The sequence below is a fragment of the Pristiophorus japonicus genome, chromosome 1 (genome assembly GCF_044704955.1).
Source record: "Pristiophorus japonicus isolate sPriJap1 chromosome 1, sPriJap1.hap1, whole genome shotgun sequence".
Classification (NCBI taxonomy): Eukaryota; Metazoa; Chordata; class Chondrichthyes; family Pristiophoridae; genus Pristiophorus; species Pristiophorus japonicus.
Genome location: NC_091977.1, coordinates 47,803,249 through 47,821,661, shown reverse-complemented (window position 1 = coordinate 47,821,661; position 18,413 = coordinate 47,803,249). Strand labels below are relative to the sequence as shown.

Below are 18,413 nucleotides of genomic sequence, written 5' to 3'. Positions count from 1 at the left end.
AGAAACAGGCCAATTTAAGTAGCTAGAACATTACAAATCCCACTTTAAATATATTAAAAAAAGTGTAGAGCAGGAATTATAATAAAATGTCACAGTACTGTACAGAATGCAGCTGTTATTTTGAAATTCATTTAAATAAATACCAGTGTGCTATATTTGTTTCTTGCTATTTATATTGTCCTTCAGATAGAAAACTAATAGCAATACTGTAAAGACAACAAACAGAACTCTAATGCCTCACCAGTTTTCTTTTATGATTAGATTTAATTTACATTTATTCTCAATAAATAAAATTGACATTTTGTCTTGCATCTAAATGGAGAAAAACTTTATCTTAAAATGAAAATATCCACATGCAGATTGCCAAACTGTTAAAGAAATATACTTAGGACATTCCTCATATTTGCCTCAGTTTGGAGCATTCAATTGACAAATTTACACCAAGGGCTTATTTTAACTATCAGCGATGATGAAAAACGGCAAAAATGGCGATAGTTTTTTTTTAAGGAATGGGTAGGAAATCAGGAGAAATGCAATATTCCAGTACAATAATTCAATTTAAAATTACAGAGCACTGCATCTTTAATTTAAGTGTAATTTTGGTCTGGAGTTCTAATTAAAATACTGAAGAGTCATTGAAATGTAATTAAGTAAACATTTAGTTAAATGGTAACGGAGGATAAAATGTTTAATGTCAAATAGCGATCATGAAAATCTGAAATTTACTTCTTTAAACTCTACTTTATTATACCTGGTTCAATAACTGCTGATATAAAGGACTGGGCTTCTCTCACTCTCTTCATCACTTCTTCAAGCTCTTTGGCAGCAGCCTGTGGCGTCATCTCAGGAGGCTTCACAATCGCATTATTAGAATGATTGATTCTGAATTTTAAAAATACAAAACATTCCTTTCAAATACATGCAAACATATGCAGAGATTCAAAGTCCTTCTTGGAAAAGTGAGATATGGAATGTACTGGCCTAAAAGTCTTCTTGCTAATTCGTAATACAGAATGTAATGGCAAATTGAAAATGCACCGAGGGGCACAACACTGTCCTTTTCTAGAATCTTCCTGTGAATTCACAATGTCCACTGAGCACAGAACTGTTTCCATAAAAGGCCGCAAATATTTGTTTGGCCAAAGCTCAGAACCAAAAATTGTGTTTAAAAGTAGCCAAAATGCTCGAAGGCCAGTAGCCAGGCCTGCAGTAGTAACTGCATATCCTGACCCGGTTTCTAGGCACAAGACAACCAGGCGAATCAAATGGCCTGACCCACCAAATGCAGATATAGTCACTTAGAGTTAGGAGTAGATGAATTAAATTCAGAGTCTATTTCCTTCCAGGGTATTCTGTATTAGGTTTTTGAAGAAAGTTTAGGGATAGAGTGATGTAGAACTGGATGGTTTTCTAAGGTTAAGCAAAGTGGACAATAGTGCATACCAATTCACGTGACACAGATATATTTCACTAATTTGACAGGAACAGTCTCCAGAGAACTGATGCTACAGTATTGTAGCCCTATTTACAAACCATCCTGATCAATGCTGCGTCTTTGCAGTATCAGCTTGGCACTCTTGCACCAGACTCAAGAGGTTGTAGATTCAAGTCCAATGACATAATGACCCTGAATTTGTGGAAGTACGGAGATTTGCGGTCCTTATGTACGGACACCCATAAGCATGAATGGGAATATCCCCAAAAATACATTTACACTTCAAATAAAGTAAACATTTGTACTTATTTAAAATTAATTAAATGCCATTTAATTAAGTATTTAAAACAAATAAAAATGTAAAAAATAAATTTACAAGTTTTAACAGCTAAAAATAAACGTGCCTTATTGCACAGGGTTTTTAATGTTCAAATGATTGACAACATTCTGTTATTTTAAATTCTTACGCTGATAAAAGCAGACTTAAGTATTTCATGGCAAATAGCACCCGTAGGGGCCACAAATTACAGCCCAATGACATTGCAGTGCAGTAGCAAGCGTGCTGCATTATTGGAAATGATGTCCATCAGCCAAGATGTTAAACCAACACCAGGTGTATGTTAAAGAACTGTAAAGATGTATGTTAATGTTCCAACATTGATCCATCAACCAACATTACTCAAAACATATTAATTGTTTGCATATCTCATTGCAGTTCTTGGGATCTTGCTGTCCACAAAATGGCGGATACATTTCCCAATGTAATAAGTCACTATAATTCAAAGTAATTCACTGTAGATGAAGTAATTTCCGATGTTTTTGAAAGTTAAAAAGCGTTATATAAAATACAAATTCAAATGAAAGGAAAGAAGTTCATAAAAGATATCTCTAATTTTGCTTACGATGTCAGAAAGATAACATGAGAGCTAGCAAAACACCCAAATGTTCCTAAAGGCTTTCCCAGAGATGTTGGGGGTAAAATTCAATTATGGTGGAGGCATAAAACGGACGTCAGTGGATTGGCTGCCCATTATAGCCCGCCTGATTTTCCTTTCAATTGAAGTCAAACCATCTGTTTTATGGCCCTGTTGGGAGTTGAATTTTACTTCCACAGAGTTTACACACTGGCAGCCTCCTTTCAATAATGGTCAGTTGATGCAATGGTCTTTAGTCCTACCTTTCTATTTATCCTGAATCCTGTTTAGCATTTGCAAATTACAAGACAATCCACATCAGTTCCCTCTCATACAAAGTGTACATGGTAACAAATAAGTATTAAAAAAGAAACGTATAATTCTATAAAATGAAACATTTTTAAATATCACTTTACAACAGTACAAAGATCTATGCCACAGCAGAGGTACCTGCACAAGCACAATGCCTCACTGAAAGGGTCAGCCTTCTAGGTTTTAGTGACACAGGTACAACGTCTCAAATCCGGCTGTCTGAAAATCGGACATTTTTGAGAAAATTCCATTTGACAATCAATAAAATAAAATCCGGAATTATTGTCCAAAAACCAGCGGGCCGGACTAGTTATCGTTTTCGCTGCTATGTTTTAAATGGCATGCGATCGGTCTGAGCCTTGCCGAATGACCCTCGACCCAGCCCGACCTGATCCACACCATTATTAGTACTTTGTCTCGGTAGCATACGCACGCTCTTGATTTTCTTGTCCGAAATCCGGAAAAATCCGAAAATCAGCACGGTCTCAGTCCCGAGAGGTTGCCAGATTTGAGACGTTGTACCTGTATTAGTTTTCCACTGTAATCGTTCATGAGATTCAGCTTAGATTTTTAACTTTATGATGGAATAAACTGTTGATACTTTTGTTTCCTGTTTGTCAGGTGGAGCACATTTGTAAAACTGTTAATAAAAAGCTGTTTTACAATTCTGCTACATCTGACGCATAGAGAACATCTTTTCACTGTGTGTTTGCAATTCCCAGCTCTACTGGTTTGGGCAATATTGCTGTGAGCTATTTTATTTGAAAGGATGAAAATGATATCATGAGGAGCATCTGTAAAATAATCAAATGGCAAGTTCACAGGCAGCCATTATATTGGCTATTGCAGGAATTATAACACGCACATTAGGTAAAAAGCTGGTTATTAGTTTAAATCAATAATCTAAACAAGTAAAAACCTACTTTAAAGGTCTGTCCCCAAACATGGCTCCATTGAAGGCCAAGGCTCGTAGCACTGAAGGCTGCTCAGCAAATTCCACGAAGGCAAATCGGGTTGGCTGCGTTTCATCCCCTGCCATACGTACAAACTTCACCTCACCCACTTGGCTGAAAAATTCTAGTAGCTGGTCTGCTGTTGTAGTCTTTAAAGAAAAATTAAGGTAACATAATTACTGTCACTGTTACAGAGAACAATGCACCCATTGTGACCCATAATGTTGTATATATAAAGGCTTATTCAGCAATCCTGCAATCACAGTATAGAGCATTGCTCAACTGTTTCACTGATTGGAGAATTGACATGAAAGTGCTGTAGCCCTCGACCTTGTGTTCCCTTTTGGACAGGCTTCATACCAGCAGCTCAAGATTGCTTAAATTGCCTAATTGAATCACATGCGCTTCAAGTGGATAAATATTTGAACAAGAATAGTTTAACAGGAGAATAGGAGTAAGTGGCTAGTTCTTTCAGGGAAAAGATGTGATAGGCTGAACTCCTTCTGTGCTGAAAAATTTTATGATTCTATAACCAGAATCATTTTTGATTTCTCAAGTAGTAAAGCTATTGTTATTTTATCATTCATGAAACTCTGAAGGGTCATCATTTACTTAATTTCCCTTAATTTGTACATCTAGCAACTCTCTAACACTCACAATTGAACTGAAGTACTGTATTAAACTAGAACCACAGGAATAAAAATTGAAATTAATAGGATCAAAATATCTATAAAAACAATTCACATTTAGAAATAACAACTTACATTTAGTGCTTTGAGGCCTATAACATAGAAAAACGGCCCAAAAGCACTTTAGGAGGAATGATCAAAAAATAAATGCCAAACTAAAGGACGAGAGATTTTGGGCTCAAGTTTCGGACCCCTGCTAGAACAGCGCACATCGGAGAGGCCCGCCTAATTTGTGGAACAGAAATCGCGCCGAATACTTACCTTGCGATTCTTCGATATATGTCGGGCCGTTTCCAGCTCGGCACGGCGCAGCAGGAGCTGCCGGGAAATCAGCCATCTTTAAAGGTACATGCAGAAGAGTGATTTTTGGTTTTGTGGAGCTGTGCAAAGGCTTCTGACTGATTTTTTGTGCCTGAAGGAGTGCTTTTAGCAGTACTGTGGAAGAAATCACCTGCTGGAATCAGTGAGTGCTGTTTGCTGCTGCTAAACTTCCAGAACAAGTGCTGCATAGGTGCATGCAAAATAAGGACTGTGTGTTTTGAAAAATCACTGAATGTCAATTCAATACAGCAATGGCTCAACATCCACCAAGAACGAAGAATTTATTGCATGAGGAAATGGAGACACTAGTGAACGTCATTGAGCAGGAGCTGGATACCAGCAACAGAGGTCGCACAAAAGTGCCACCCAAAGAAATGAAGAAACGCTGGAACCAAGTTGCAGAAGATTACTGCGCAGTGGTGCATACCAGGAGATCTGGAAGCCAGTGTAAAAAGAAATGGCACGACCTTGGTCAAGTAGTTAGCGTAATATTTTCATTTTTCAATGGAATCTAAATTGTAAATGTGACCATCTGTATATGTCCCACCCTGCAGAAAGATGCACTCTGTAAAAAGTTGTTTTTTAATCTTTGCAGAAGAAATTGGCCCACAACAAAAGGGAAAGAACTCGAACAGGAGGAGGCGTGCCAAATCTGCATCCACTGACACCCTTGGAACAAAGGATGCAGATGATTAGTCGTACATGGAGAAAAGCAATCAGTGCAGCACAAGCTGAGGGAGAGGGCAAGTCCTGAAAAAGCATCGTGGCCCTTCAAATCAACCTGCTGCCTGGCCTGCTATGTGTGAACCTACTCATGCCACCCAACCCGCCCCCTCCTGTGCTGCTAACCATTTGACTGTTCTGATATATTTTGCAGAAGATGATGCCAATCCTGAAGATCCTGAACATAAAGAAGAACCAGAAGCGGACGATCCAGGCCAAGGGTGGCTGCAGGCGTTGACTGAAATATCTTCAGGGGAGACCTTAGAATTTAATATTTATGAGTCCACATCAACGGACATCAGTGTTTCAAACCCTTGCATAGGTCCTGGTCCTACATTCTATGGTTTCACAGATTCCGACGTTGCAGGTCCCAGTGGTGCTGGTGGCGTAATGCAGCAGTTTACACCCAATGCCCCACCGTCCCAGCCTGCGCCTCCCACTACCATAGGTTCTGGTCCGACATTCTATGGTTTCATAGATTCCGACGTTGCAGGTCCCAGTGGTGCTGCTGGTGTAATGCAGCAGTTTACACCCACTGCCCCACCGTCCCAGCCTGCGCCTCCCACTGGAGTGGTGCCGCACGCAAGACCCAGGGCCCCACCGTCCCAGCCCACGGCTCCCACTGGGGTGGTGCCGCACGCAAGACCCAGGGCCCCACCGTCCCAGCCTGCACCTCCCACTGGAGTGGTGCCGCACGCAAGACCCAGGGCTCTACCATCCCAGCCTGCACCTCCCACTGGAGTGGTGCCGCGAGGCAGACCCAGGCAGAGGAGAAGGAGGTTGGAAACATGCTCTCCTGAGATGCAGCGTACAACAGATGTGGATCAGGTTGTGGCATTGGGTGTGGAGAGCAATGACCTTACCCGATAACTCGTGGGCGGCATCAGTGCAGTGGGTGAAGAGGTAACGGTACTGACGGGAGAAATAGCAGTAATGACACGGGAAATGAGGGAGGGAATGTCAGAGGGAGTGCAAGTGACGGCACAGGCCGTCAAGGAGGGCATGCAAGTGACGGCACAGGCTATCAGGGAGGGCCTGGATGAGGTAGCTGCTGTAATAAGGGCACACAGCCCAGCCAATCAAATTACACCCCCATGAAGAAATGAACATTTACCAAGATGTTGATGAGAGATGGTTGCAGCCTTTCTTTGCTGCTTTTGTTTTTGTTCTTGATGTAACTGTAGTAACTTTTTTCAAATTTAAATTTGTTTTGTAAGTTTTGTAACTTTATAAGTGATCTTAGGGTTTTTAAGTGATCTTATAGTGTAAATGCTCTCACGTTTTTAAAAAGTGATCTTGAAGTTTCAGTGATCTTAAGAGTGTAAGATTTTTCACATTGAAATTGTTTTGTAACTTTACAAGTTTATAAGTGATCTTAAAGTTTTTAAATGATCTTAAAGAGTCGTATTAAGGTAAATATTTTATTACACTAACGTGAACTTTTCAATAAAATATTTTTACATTAAAACTGAATCATGTCCCATTAACACAACACAACATGGGAACAACTCCAAAAAATAAACATGTCCACGTGGAACAGTTGTCGCTGAGCCCTCAGGCATCAGTAACTGAAGTGTTCACGGATGAACTGCTGGCGCAGGGCTCGAGCAATTGCTAAAGGAGCACGATGGACTGCCCTCCTCCAACCTTGTACTCCGGCATCAGGCACTTGCATGCTTTCCTGATCGTCGTCATCATCCTCATCCTGCTCTCCTAAATTACTATTATCAGGCACTCTCCCCTCATGTGGGTCTTCTGGTTCCACTACCTGCTGCCTCATGATGGCTAAGTTATGCAGCATGCAGCACACAACAGTGAACTGACCAACAATCTCAGGGGAGTATTGCAAGTGGCTTCCGGAATGGTCCAGGCATCGGAAACGCTGTTTCAAGATGCCAATGGTCCTCTCTATGATGCTGCGCGTCGCAATGTGAGACATGTTGTATTGATGGTCAGCTTCCGTCCGTGTTACGCGAAGGGGTATCATGAGCCAGGTGGCGAGGCCATTCCCTTTGTCTCCCAGTAGCTAGCTCTGCCCTTCTGGCTGCTGCTGAAACATGTCAGATATAATGCCGTCGCGTAGGATGAACGCATCATGGGTACCTTGCATCGACTGACATGATGCGTTGCTTGTTGTCACACACGAGCTGCACATTAATGGAGTGGAGACCTTTTCTATTCCTGTACTGCTCGGCATCCTCCACAGGTGCTTGCACGGTGATGTGGGTACAATCAATGCAGCCCTGTACCTTTGGGAAGCCAGCAATCATGGAGAAGCCCACAGCCCTGTCATGCATTGCTTCGTCGGTCATTGGGAACTTGAAGTCATTCCTCCGCGCATACAGTGCAGCCGTGACCTGGTAAACGCAGGCATGTATTGCACGTTGAGAGATGGCGCACACATCTCCAGTTGTAGCTTGAAACGATCCCGAGGCATAGAAGGAAAGTGCAGCTGTAACCTTCACTTCAACAGACAAGGCAGTCGGCGTTCTGCTTCTCGGCTGTAAATCTGCTCTCAGCATATCACAGATCTCATGGACAACTTCTCTGCGGAAACGCAGCCTTTTGACACAAACAGTCTCGTTCATGTCCAGGTACGAACGCCTGACTCGGTATTGCCGACGTGGGTAAGGCCTCCCTGCCCATCTGCCCAAGGGCTATGACGTTCCTGGTGCGGTGAGCTCTAATCAATTCTCCTATGCAGCAAATTGATGCGAGAACCATTGCATAATCCGTGGTGTTGATAGTGCAGCACCCATACTTGAAGTACAAATTAAACTTTCAAACTGGCTGGCTGGCTCTCCCTCCCTCCCGGTGTTTTTCAGGCCTCCCCTATCCCCTGGCCGAACGGCCGAAATATCGCAGCTCATTTTGCTGCAGCCGGGCTCTGTGGATGTTGCCCTCCCTTCCGGTGCTTTTCACGCCGACCCTATCCCCTGGCCGAACGATCGAAATATCACAGCTCGGTGTGCCTGCTGCTGCTGCTTCGGAGAGGTAGGAAAAATGTAATTTATTTTTTAATTTATTTATTTATCATTTATTATTCATGATGGCTCTTTATTGGTAAAAGTCAAATGTTTAATGCTTGTAAAATCCCCTAACTTCCCTCTAACTCCCCCCCCCCCGCACCATTTCTCTCACTCCCTGCACCTAATTCCTAAAATGTAGGCAAGGTTTTTCTGAGCGTACAAAAATCTACACTTACACCATTCTATGTTAGTTTGGAGTAAATTTTCGCTGCCTACACTTACAAAACAGGCGTAAGTGGCTGGTAATGCCCCCTTTTGAAAAAAAACTGTTCTAAAACAAAACTATTCTAACTAACTAGAATTGGAGCAAACTAAATGCTGAGAATTGCAATTTCTAAGATACTCCATACTAAACTAGTTGCTCCAAAAAAGTAGGAGCAGCTTGAGCCGAAACTTGAGCCCATTAGGAGGGGTGGCCGAAAGTTTGGTCAAAGAGGTGGATTTTAAGACTTTGAAAGGAGAGGGAGTTTGAGGGGCAGACTGATTTAGAAGGAATATAGGAAAAAAGGGGGCATACAAGAAGCCAGAAAAATCATTTTTGGCAGTTAACAAACATGCAAGTTCCAAAATACATTCAGTATTCAAAAGGGTTAAGCTGTGTCGTTTTATTTCAAACATGTGTACCAGTGGCAAAACACTTGCTTTAGATGTTATTCTTATAGCAGTTCACTTCAAAATATTTATAAAATAGATCAGGTTGTGTGTGTTTTTTAAAGCCACATCCGCTAAGAGAGTTTGGGGGAAGGTTGTAGATCTGAAGGAGGTTACTCAAGACTGGCAAAAAGTGGGAAGTGGTATTCCACAAGGATCAGTGCTGGGACCACTGTCATTCATCATTTGCATAAACAATTCGGATTCAAGAATCAGAATTATAATTTCAAAATTTGGGGGGGGGGGGGGGGGAGGTGTAGTTCATACAGCGGACAGTGATGAAATACAGGAAGACATTACTAAACTTGGAGAATGGGTGTGTAATTGCCAAATGAAGTTCAATACAGATAAGTATGAAGCAGTACATTTTGGTGGAAGAATAAGGCCACATATTGCTTGGATAATAAGGGGCCAAAATTGCCCGAAATGAGGCGTGCCTACCGCTTTTTGCCGTTCATTACCGCATCCAGGAAATTCAGCATTTCAGCTTGAGAAACGGAGTGGAGCAGTATTGGTGGCGTAAATGGGCCGTTTGCAGCAGTGTGGGTGCAGAATGGCCAATTGGGCTGCAAAATTCAGCTGGTGCTGATTTACTTCTAATGAGCCAGCTGTTCCCTGGCCTTCTTAAAGGGCAGGGTTTGCAGCTAGGCCCTGAGCAAGGAATCAGTTTCTTGCGAAGGCATAGCGAATTCAGAAGGAGCATGGAGGGTCAGCAGATTTTCTGATGCGGAACTCGAGACCCTGATCGGTGGGGGAGAAGGTGCGTTCTTTACCCAGACACAGGCAGACCAACTTGTGCTGTGTTTGTTAATGCCTGGAGAGAGATTGCAGTCGCGGGGACCTCCATTCATCACCGTACCACCACCCAATGCCGCAAAAGGCTCAACGATATAATTTGACTGATGAATAGATGAATAGGAGAACATATTCCCCCGACTCCTCACCTTCCATCTGCGAGCCTCTCCTTCACCTCTTATTTCCCACCTTCACTATATAGTCACTGAAGTAGCATTTGATTACTGAGGCCTGTATATATATATATTCGCAATGGAGGCTCCCTTTCATGTCAAGACTTGCATCTCCATGTAATGAACCTACATTTGTACTCATTGCCGAGGCCTCATGACACTGCTAACTCAGCAAGCTTTATTTGCTTTGCAGGCGAAGGTTTCTCACAACCGTTTAGAGCAACAGAGGACTGGTAGTGGCAAGCCAGACATCCAGCAGCTCACTAATATGGAAGAAAGGGCGCAGAGGCTAGTGGGTCCACATGTTGCCTTCCCTGTGGCCGCTGGTCGTGTGGATCCTGCTGGGGACAGCATCGGTAAGTGAAGGTGTTCCTTTGATGCCATCTCTCCCTGAAAGTGCCAGCGCCTACCATGTGTTTTCTTATGATTGTGTGCCAGTTGCAGGCTACATGGTGCAATGCCCTATCTCACCCATGTGCCATTTATGATTGCAGATGAGACCAGATGAGCCAGGACGACAGCCTTGAGACCACGGCGAGCCAAAGTCAGGGAGAGACCGATGAGGCCACTGGCAGCAAAAGGCAGGACGACAGGATTGAGGCCACTGGGAGCCAAAGCCACGACGACACCCTACCGGCCATTCCATCTATTGACGGCATGTCCGATGAGGCCGAGGAAGAGGGGTAACAATGCTGGCAGTACCGCATCACTTCTTCCTACACTCGCACGCGCCAGCTCAGATACTGGGAGTACACGGTTGGGAATGTTAGATTTAGCAGAGGTCTGCACTGGGTGACGCACCGGGGCCTAGCTTGCTGCAGCAAGGGTAAAGGCAGCCTCGGGTGCCATCTCTCCGGGAGGGTGAGTTTGCATGCGAGTTCTGCCGCAGAGGACTCTGACGAGCCCATCGATGTTGGGGCTTATGAAAGAAGGATGGAAACCACGCATTCCCAAATGTTGGGGGCAATGGCAAGGGTGCCCGAGAGCCTATTGCAAGTGGTCAGGAGCGTGGAGGAGTCCTTCTACACCTGAAACATAGCAGCCTTGCCAGACTCATGATGCAGCCACAGGGGAGACACTGCGGCGTAGTTCGAGAATAAGTTTGGGTAAGAGGGGTTATAAGGAAATGCACAAGGGTAATAATTGATTATGTGTATGTTTTTTTGTACCTTTCTTTCTTGTGTAATAAATCTTTATTTTGTGTTTCAATATCTGTGCAGGTCTCTCATTTCACTTTGGCCAGTTGATGTGTGAAAGGGCTCATTGGGTTGGCCATGGAGATGCAAAAATGAAGGGTGAAGTGCGCATGAACTCAGCGGAAATGAGCAGCAATGAGACGCTTTTGCACCTCTCTTGCAGGGTTTGGATGGCGACATCGCCTCCTGCGTGGCCGGTGACTCCCACCCTGGTGGTGGTCCTGCGTGTTGTGCTCCTGCACCTCCTCCTCCTGGTCGTCCTCCTCCTCCTCGGGTGGTACTGCTGGCTCATCCTCAAATGGTTGTGCCCTCACAATTGCCAGGTTGTGAAGCATGCAGTAGACGAGCACGAATAGGGAGATCCACTCAGGCGAGTACTGCAACACTCCACGAGAGCGATCCAAGCAACGGAAACCCTGTTTAAGGATTCCGATACACTACTCAATTAAGCACTTCGTGGCTGAATGAGCATCATTGTAGGTTTGCTGTTCAGCAGTCCTGGGGTTGCGAAGGCGAGTCAGCAGCCAAGTGCAGAGTGTGGAGCCCTGGTCTCCAAGGAGTCAGCCGCAATCTTGGTTTGAGCCAGCAAACACACTGGTCTGGCGCAGGATGAAAGCATCGTGGCTGCTGCCAGTATACCGGGCATCAACTGCCATGATTTTGCAGTGGTGGTCGTACACTAAGGGAGGGACTGGAATTGGGGGATTCCACTCTCTCACTAATTGAGTGGAATCCCTTGCGGTTTCTGAACATCTCGGGATTGTTCTGTGGCGCCCTCAATGCGACGTGGGTGCAGTCTATGGCTGCAGGAGATTGCACAGCTCCCTCACGATGTCCGTCCGGAATCCAAGTCTCCCGAGCCATTGGCCATCAGTCAGGTCCATGTACAAAAACTGCTGTCTGTAGACCCTTGCACAATAGGGCCCTCTCCCCCCCACGTCTATGCTTGCGTCTTCCTATGGCAGCTGCCTCACTGCCTTCTCTCTCATGCTCTTGTTGCTCCTTATCCTCTGCAGCCTGCTGCTGGCAAACATTTGGCTCCTGTGCATCGATTTTGCCCACTATCTCGTGCGGGGGGTCAGCGTACCTGACCCTCCTCCTGACGGCAGGTCCTTCTTGGGCCACTTCTTTGAGTTGATGTCTGTCGCTATCTTCATGGCCTTCTGCAAGTTCGGCAGCCATTTTTGCTGCGTCCCTTGCCCGCTGCCTCTGGAGCCGTTGGGAGATGGAGTCGCCTTCTCCTGCGTGCCTCCCTGCCGCACACAATGTGCAGGAGGCGTTCCGCTGCCAGCATTGACCCCATTTACTTGGCCTCCGTAAGCAAAACCTCCACAATGACAGCTCTCTATTGTCCAGATTGAAGACCCTAGCCCACTAGTACTCAATCCCGTTATTATCAAGGCAACTGGCAAAGTTGTGAAAAGTCCGAAAAACTCTCGTCAAAAATAATGCTGCTACACGCAACATAGCTTTAAAGGCCGCTGGCGGTCTTGAGCTAGCACTGTGTACCAACCCAAAAAACGGTCGTTGGCATCGACAGGCGGCCGGAAGAATGTACCACTCTGATGACGTCGTTAACGACGCATCTGTAGGAGCGGAAGTGGGGGGCAATGCTGCGAACATCCGCCAGTCCGCTGCAAGTCGGAGGCCATTCCGCGCCGCTGGTTTCAGGCGCAAGAGGCCTTATTGGGAGGGGCAATTTCGGCCCCTAAGTGTCTAAATGGAGCAGAGGGATCTGGAGGTACTGATAAACAAATCACTAAAAGTAGCGACGTGGGTTAATAGGGCCATAAAATAAAGCAAGCGCAGCACTGGGGTTTATTCCTTGAGGGATAGAATTGAAAAGTAGAGAAGTTATGTTAAACATATAGAACCTTGGTTAGACCACACTTGGAATACTGTGAACAGTTCTGGTCTCCATATTATAAAAAGGATATAGAGGCATTGAAAAAGATTTACTAGAATGATACCAGAACTGACTGTAGCTATGGAGAAAGAGTAAAGAGGCTGTGACTCTTTTCTTTCGGAAAAGGACTGAGGAGTGATCTGATAGAGGCCTTTAAGATTATGAAAGGTTTTGACTGGGTAGACATAGAGACGATGTTTCCACGCAGGGGAGACCAGAACTAGGGCTACAAATATAAGATAGTCACTAATAAATCTAATAGGGAATTCAGGAGAAACTTCCTTACCCAGAAAGTGGTTAGAATATGTAACGTGCTACCACAAGGAGTAGTCGATGCAACTAGCATCGATGTATTTAAGGGGAAGCTAGATAAACACGAGGGAGGAAGGAATAGCAGGATATGTTGATGAAATTAGAAGGGTGGGAGGAGGCTCGTGTGGTGCATAAACAATGGCATGGACCTGTTGGCCCGAACAGCTTGTTTATGTGCTGTAAATACTATGTAATAAGTAGGCGGAGGCCACGAAGGATTTAAACACCCATTTTTCCCACATACAACTTATTTCTCAGATGTAACCGTTCCGGGATGTGGGCGTCGCTGGTTCCTCAACATACTGATCTAGAAAACTATCTTGTGTACATTCTATGAATTTGTCTGCCACACTATTACTGCAAATTTGTTTTGCTCAGTCTATATGTAAATTAAAACCCCCATGATTACTGTATTACCCTTGTTACATGCGCTTCAAATTTCCTGATTTATACTCTGCCCTACATTACAACTACTGTTTGGGGGCCTATAAACAACTCCCACCAATGTTTTCTGCTCTTTGCTCCACCCAAATTGGTTCTACTTCTTGATTTTTGGAGCTAAGATCCTTTTTCTCTCTACTGTCTTTATCCCATCCTGTATTATCAGGGCTACCCCCCCTCCTTTTCCATTTTGCCAATCTCTTCTAAAAGTGAAGTATCCTGGAATATTTAGTTCCCAACCATAGCCACTTTGCAACCACATCTCCATAATGACTATTAGATCAGATCTATTAATTTCTATCTGTGCTATTAATTCATCTATTTTGTTGCGAATGCTTCGCGCATTCAGATCTGGTGCCTTTAGCTTTGACTTTCTTCTATTTTTCCCTGAGTTACTGATGCCCTATTACCTTTGTTACTCGCTCTGTCCCTTCCTGACCCACTCTGCTTATTTTTACCCTAAACTTTGCTCTGCTCTAGAGCCTTGGCATTTCTCTTGCTGCTTTTAAATTTATTCTTTCCTGAATCCTCCCCCCGCCCTCATTAATTTAAAGCCCTGACTACTGCCCTAGTTATTCGATCTGCCAAGACACTGGTTCCAGCCTGGTTTAAGTGGAGTCCATCCCAATGGAACAACTCTCTTTCCCCAGTATTGGTGCCAGTGCCCCACAAAGCAAAACTCCTGCCTCTCACACCACTCTTTGAGCCATGCATTTAACCTTTTAATTTGCTTTTCCTTATGCCAATTGGCACATGGCTCAGGTAACAATCCAGAGATTATTACCTTTGAGGTTCTGCTTTTTAATTTGGACCCAACTCCTCAAACTCTCTCAGCAGAACCTCATTCCTAGTACTACCTATGTCGTTGGTTCCTACGTAAACCATGGCAACTGGATCCTCCCATTACCACTCCAAAAGGAGGCAGACAAAAAGCAAGAAACTATAGACCAGTTAGCCTAACATCTGTAGTTGGGAAAATGTTGGAATCCATTATTAAAGAAGCTGTAGCAGGACATTTGGAAAAGCATAATTCGGTTAGGCAGAGTCAGCATGGATTTATGAAGGGGAAGTCATATTTGACAAATTTGCTGGAATTCTTTGAGGATGTAACGAACAGGATGGATAAAGGTGAACCAGTGGATGTGGTGTATTTGGACATCCAGAAGGCATTTGACAAGGTGCCACATAAAAGGTTGCTGCACAAGATAAAAGTTCACGGGGTTGGGGGTAATATATTAGCATGGATAGCAGATTGGCTAACTAACAGAAAACAGAGAGTCAGGATAAATGGTTCATTCTCAGGTTGGCAATCAGTAACTAGTGGGGTGCCGCAGGGATCAGTGCTGGGATCCCAACTATTTACAATCTATATTAACGACTTGGATGAAGGGACGGAGTGTAACGTAGCCAAGTTTGCTGACGATACAAAGATGGGAAGAAAAGCAAAGTGTGAGGAGGACACAAAAAACCTGCAAAAGGACATAGACAGGCTAAGTGAGTGGGCAAAAATTTGGCAGATGGAGTATAATGTTGGAAAGTGTGAGGTTATGCACTTGGGCAGAAAAAAATCAAAGAGAAAGTTATCATTTAAATGGAGAAAAATTGCAAAATGCTGCAGTACAGCGGGACCTGGGGGTACTTGTGCATGAAACATAAAAGGTTAGTATGCAGGTACAGCAAGTGATCAGGAAGGCCAATGGTATGTTGGCCTTTATTGAAAAAGGGAATGGAGTACAAAAACAGTGAAGGCTTGCTACAGTTATACAGGGTATTGGTGAGGCCACACCTGGAATACTGTGTACAGTTTTGGTTTCCATATTTAAGAAAGGATATATTTGCTTTGGAGGCAGTACAGAGAAGGCTCACTAGGTTGAGGGGGTTGACTTATGAAGAAAGTTTGAGTAGGTTGGGCCTCTACTCATTGAAATTCAGAAGAATGAGAGGTGATCTTATCAAAACGTATAAGATTATGAGGGGGCTTAACAAGGTGGATGCAGAGAAGACATTTCCACTGATGAGGGAGATTGAACTAGGGAGCATAATCTTAGAATAAGGGGCCGCCCACTTAAAACTGAGATGAAGAATTTCTTCTCTCAGAGGGTTGTAAATCTGTGGAATTCGCTGCCTCAGAGAGCTGTGGAAGCTGGGTCATTGAATAAATTTAAGACAGAGATAGACAGTTTCTTAACCGATACGGGAATAAAGGGTTATGGGGAGCGGGCAGGGAAGTGGACCTGAGTCCATGATCGGATCAGCCATGATCGTATTAAATGGCGGAGCAGGCTCAAGAGGTCGTACGGCTTGCTCCTGCTTCTTATGTTCTTATGTTCCTCCGCAACCGCGAGGGGGTGTCATTAACCCTGGCATGGGCAGGCAACACAACCGTCGCAACTGCGGAGAACAGTATCTATTCCTCTGACGATACAAAAACAAGCCTGAAGGCTCTGTCTCAATACGAGGTTCATTCGTAATAAGGTGGATGAATTAACTGCACAGATAGCTGTTAACGGATATGATGTATTTGGGATTACGGAGACATGGCTCCAGGGTGACCAAGGCTGAGAACGCAACATCCAGGGGTATTCAATGTTCAGGAAGGATAGACAGAAAGGAAAAGGAGGTGGGGTAATGTTGCTGGTTAAAGAGAAGATTAACACAAGAGTAAGGACGGACATTAGCTTGGATAATGTGGAATCTGTATGGGTAGAACTGCGGAACACCAAAGGGCAGAAAACGCTAGTGGGAGTTATGTACAGACCACCAAACAGTGGTAGTGAGGTTGGGAATGGCATCAAACAGGAAAATAGAGATGCGTGCAATAAAGGTACAGTAGTTATCATGGGTGACTTTAATCTACGTATAGATTGGGCTAGCTAAATTGGTAGCAATACAGTGGAGGAGGATTTCCTGGAGAGTATAAGGGATGGTTTTCTAGACCAATATGTCGAGGAACCAACTAGAGAGCAGGCCATCCTAGACTGGGTCTTGTGTAATGAGAGAGGATTAATTGGCAATCTTGTTGTGTGAGGCCCCTTGGGGATGAGTGACCATAATATGGTAGAATTCTTCATTAAGATGGAGAGTGTGACAGTTAATTCAGAGACTAGGTCCTGAACTTAAAGAAAGGAAACTTCGATGGTATGAGATGTGAATTGGCTAGGATAGACTGGCAAATGATATTAAAGGGTTGATGGTGAATAGGCAATGGCAGACATTTAAAGATCACATGAACTTCAACAATTGTACATCCCTGTCTGGCGTAAAAATAAAACGGGGAAGGTGGCTCAACCGTGGCTAACAAGGGAAATTAGGGATAGTGTTAAATCCAAGGAAGAGGCATATAAATTGGTCAGAAAAAGCAGCAAACCTGAGGACTGGGAGAAATTTAGAATTCAGCAGAGGACAAAGGGTTTAATTAAGAGGGGGAAAATAGAGTAGGAGAGTAAGCTTGCAGGGTACATAAAAACTGACTGCAAAAGCTTCTAGATATATGTGAAGAGAAAACGATTAATGAAGACAAATGTAGGTCCCTTGCAGTCAGAATCAGGTGAATTTATAATGGGGAACAAAGAAATGGCAGACCAATTGAACAAGGAAGACACAAATAACCTTCCGGAAATACTAGGGGACCGAGGGTCTAGCGAGAAGGAGGAACTGAAGGAAATCCTTATTAGTCAGGAAATTGTGTTAGAGAAATTGATGGGATTGAAGGCTGATAAATCCCCAGAACCTGATAGTCTGCATCCCAGAGTACTTAAGGAAGTGGCCCTGAAAATAGTGGACGTTTTGGTGGTCATTTTCCAACATTCGATAGACTCTGGATCAGTGCCTATGGATTGGAGTTAATGTAACCCCACTTTTTAAAAAAGGGAGAGAGAAAACAGGGAATTATAGACCGGTTAGCTTGACATCGGTAGTGGGGAAAATGTTGGAATCAATTATTAAAGACGTAATAGCTGCACGTTTGGAAAGCAGTGACAGGATAGGTCCAAGTCAGCATGGATTTATGAAAGGGAAATCATGCTTGACAAATCTTCTCCACTTTAATGACCTCCTGTACCATGGTCAGTTTGCTCATTCATCCTGCAGTCTTTTCCCTATCCACACAACAGCAAGAATTTCATAACTGTTGGATAATGACAAATACCGAGGCTCCTCCAGCACTGCACCTGGGTTCCCCTTACCTGGCTGAGTTGCAGTCACACCCTCTTGTCCCTGACCACTAACCAGAGCTGTACCACTATCTAACCAAAATGTCCAGGTCACTCTCCCCCTCCCTGATGCCCTGCAATTTCTGCACCTCAGACTCCAGCTCAACAACTCTCGTGCTGAAGTTTCTTAAGATGCAGGCACTTACTGCGCATGTGGCTGTCCGGGATCACAATACTCTTCACAAACTCCCACATGCTGCAGTTGCGGCACACCACTTGCACTGCCATCCCTATATGACCTTGTTCTATTTAATTAAATTTCTATTTCAGTAACGTAGTTTACAATTTTGTTTCTTAACTACTTAATTGATCTAGATTAATTAAGTTATGGGTAATGAAATTAAACAGCTAT

The 18,413-nt window shown here is 44.0% G+C and overlaps 1 protein-coding gene across 4 annotated transcripts in view; it reads right to left on the bottom strand.

Annotated features, from left to right (window-relative positions):
* srek1 (splicing regulatory glutamine/lysine-rich protein 1) overlaps positions 1–18,413 on the bottom strand; it is a 74,684-nt gene that overhangs the window by 33,462 nt on the left and 22,809 nt on the right. For all 4 annotated transcript variants that reach the window (XM_070879436.1, XM_070879444.1, XM_070879453.1 and 1 more), the window contains 2 exons: positions 3,585–3,763; positions 752–882 (listed from right to left, as the gene is read on the bottom strand). In XM_070879436.1, the coding sequence (XP_070735537.1) occupies positions 752–882; positions 3,585–3,763 (310 nt within the window). The remainder of the gene's footprint in view (positions 1–751; positions 883–3,584; positions 3,764–18,413) is intronic.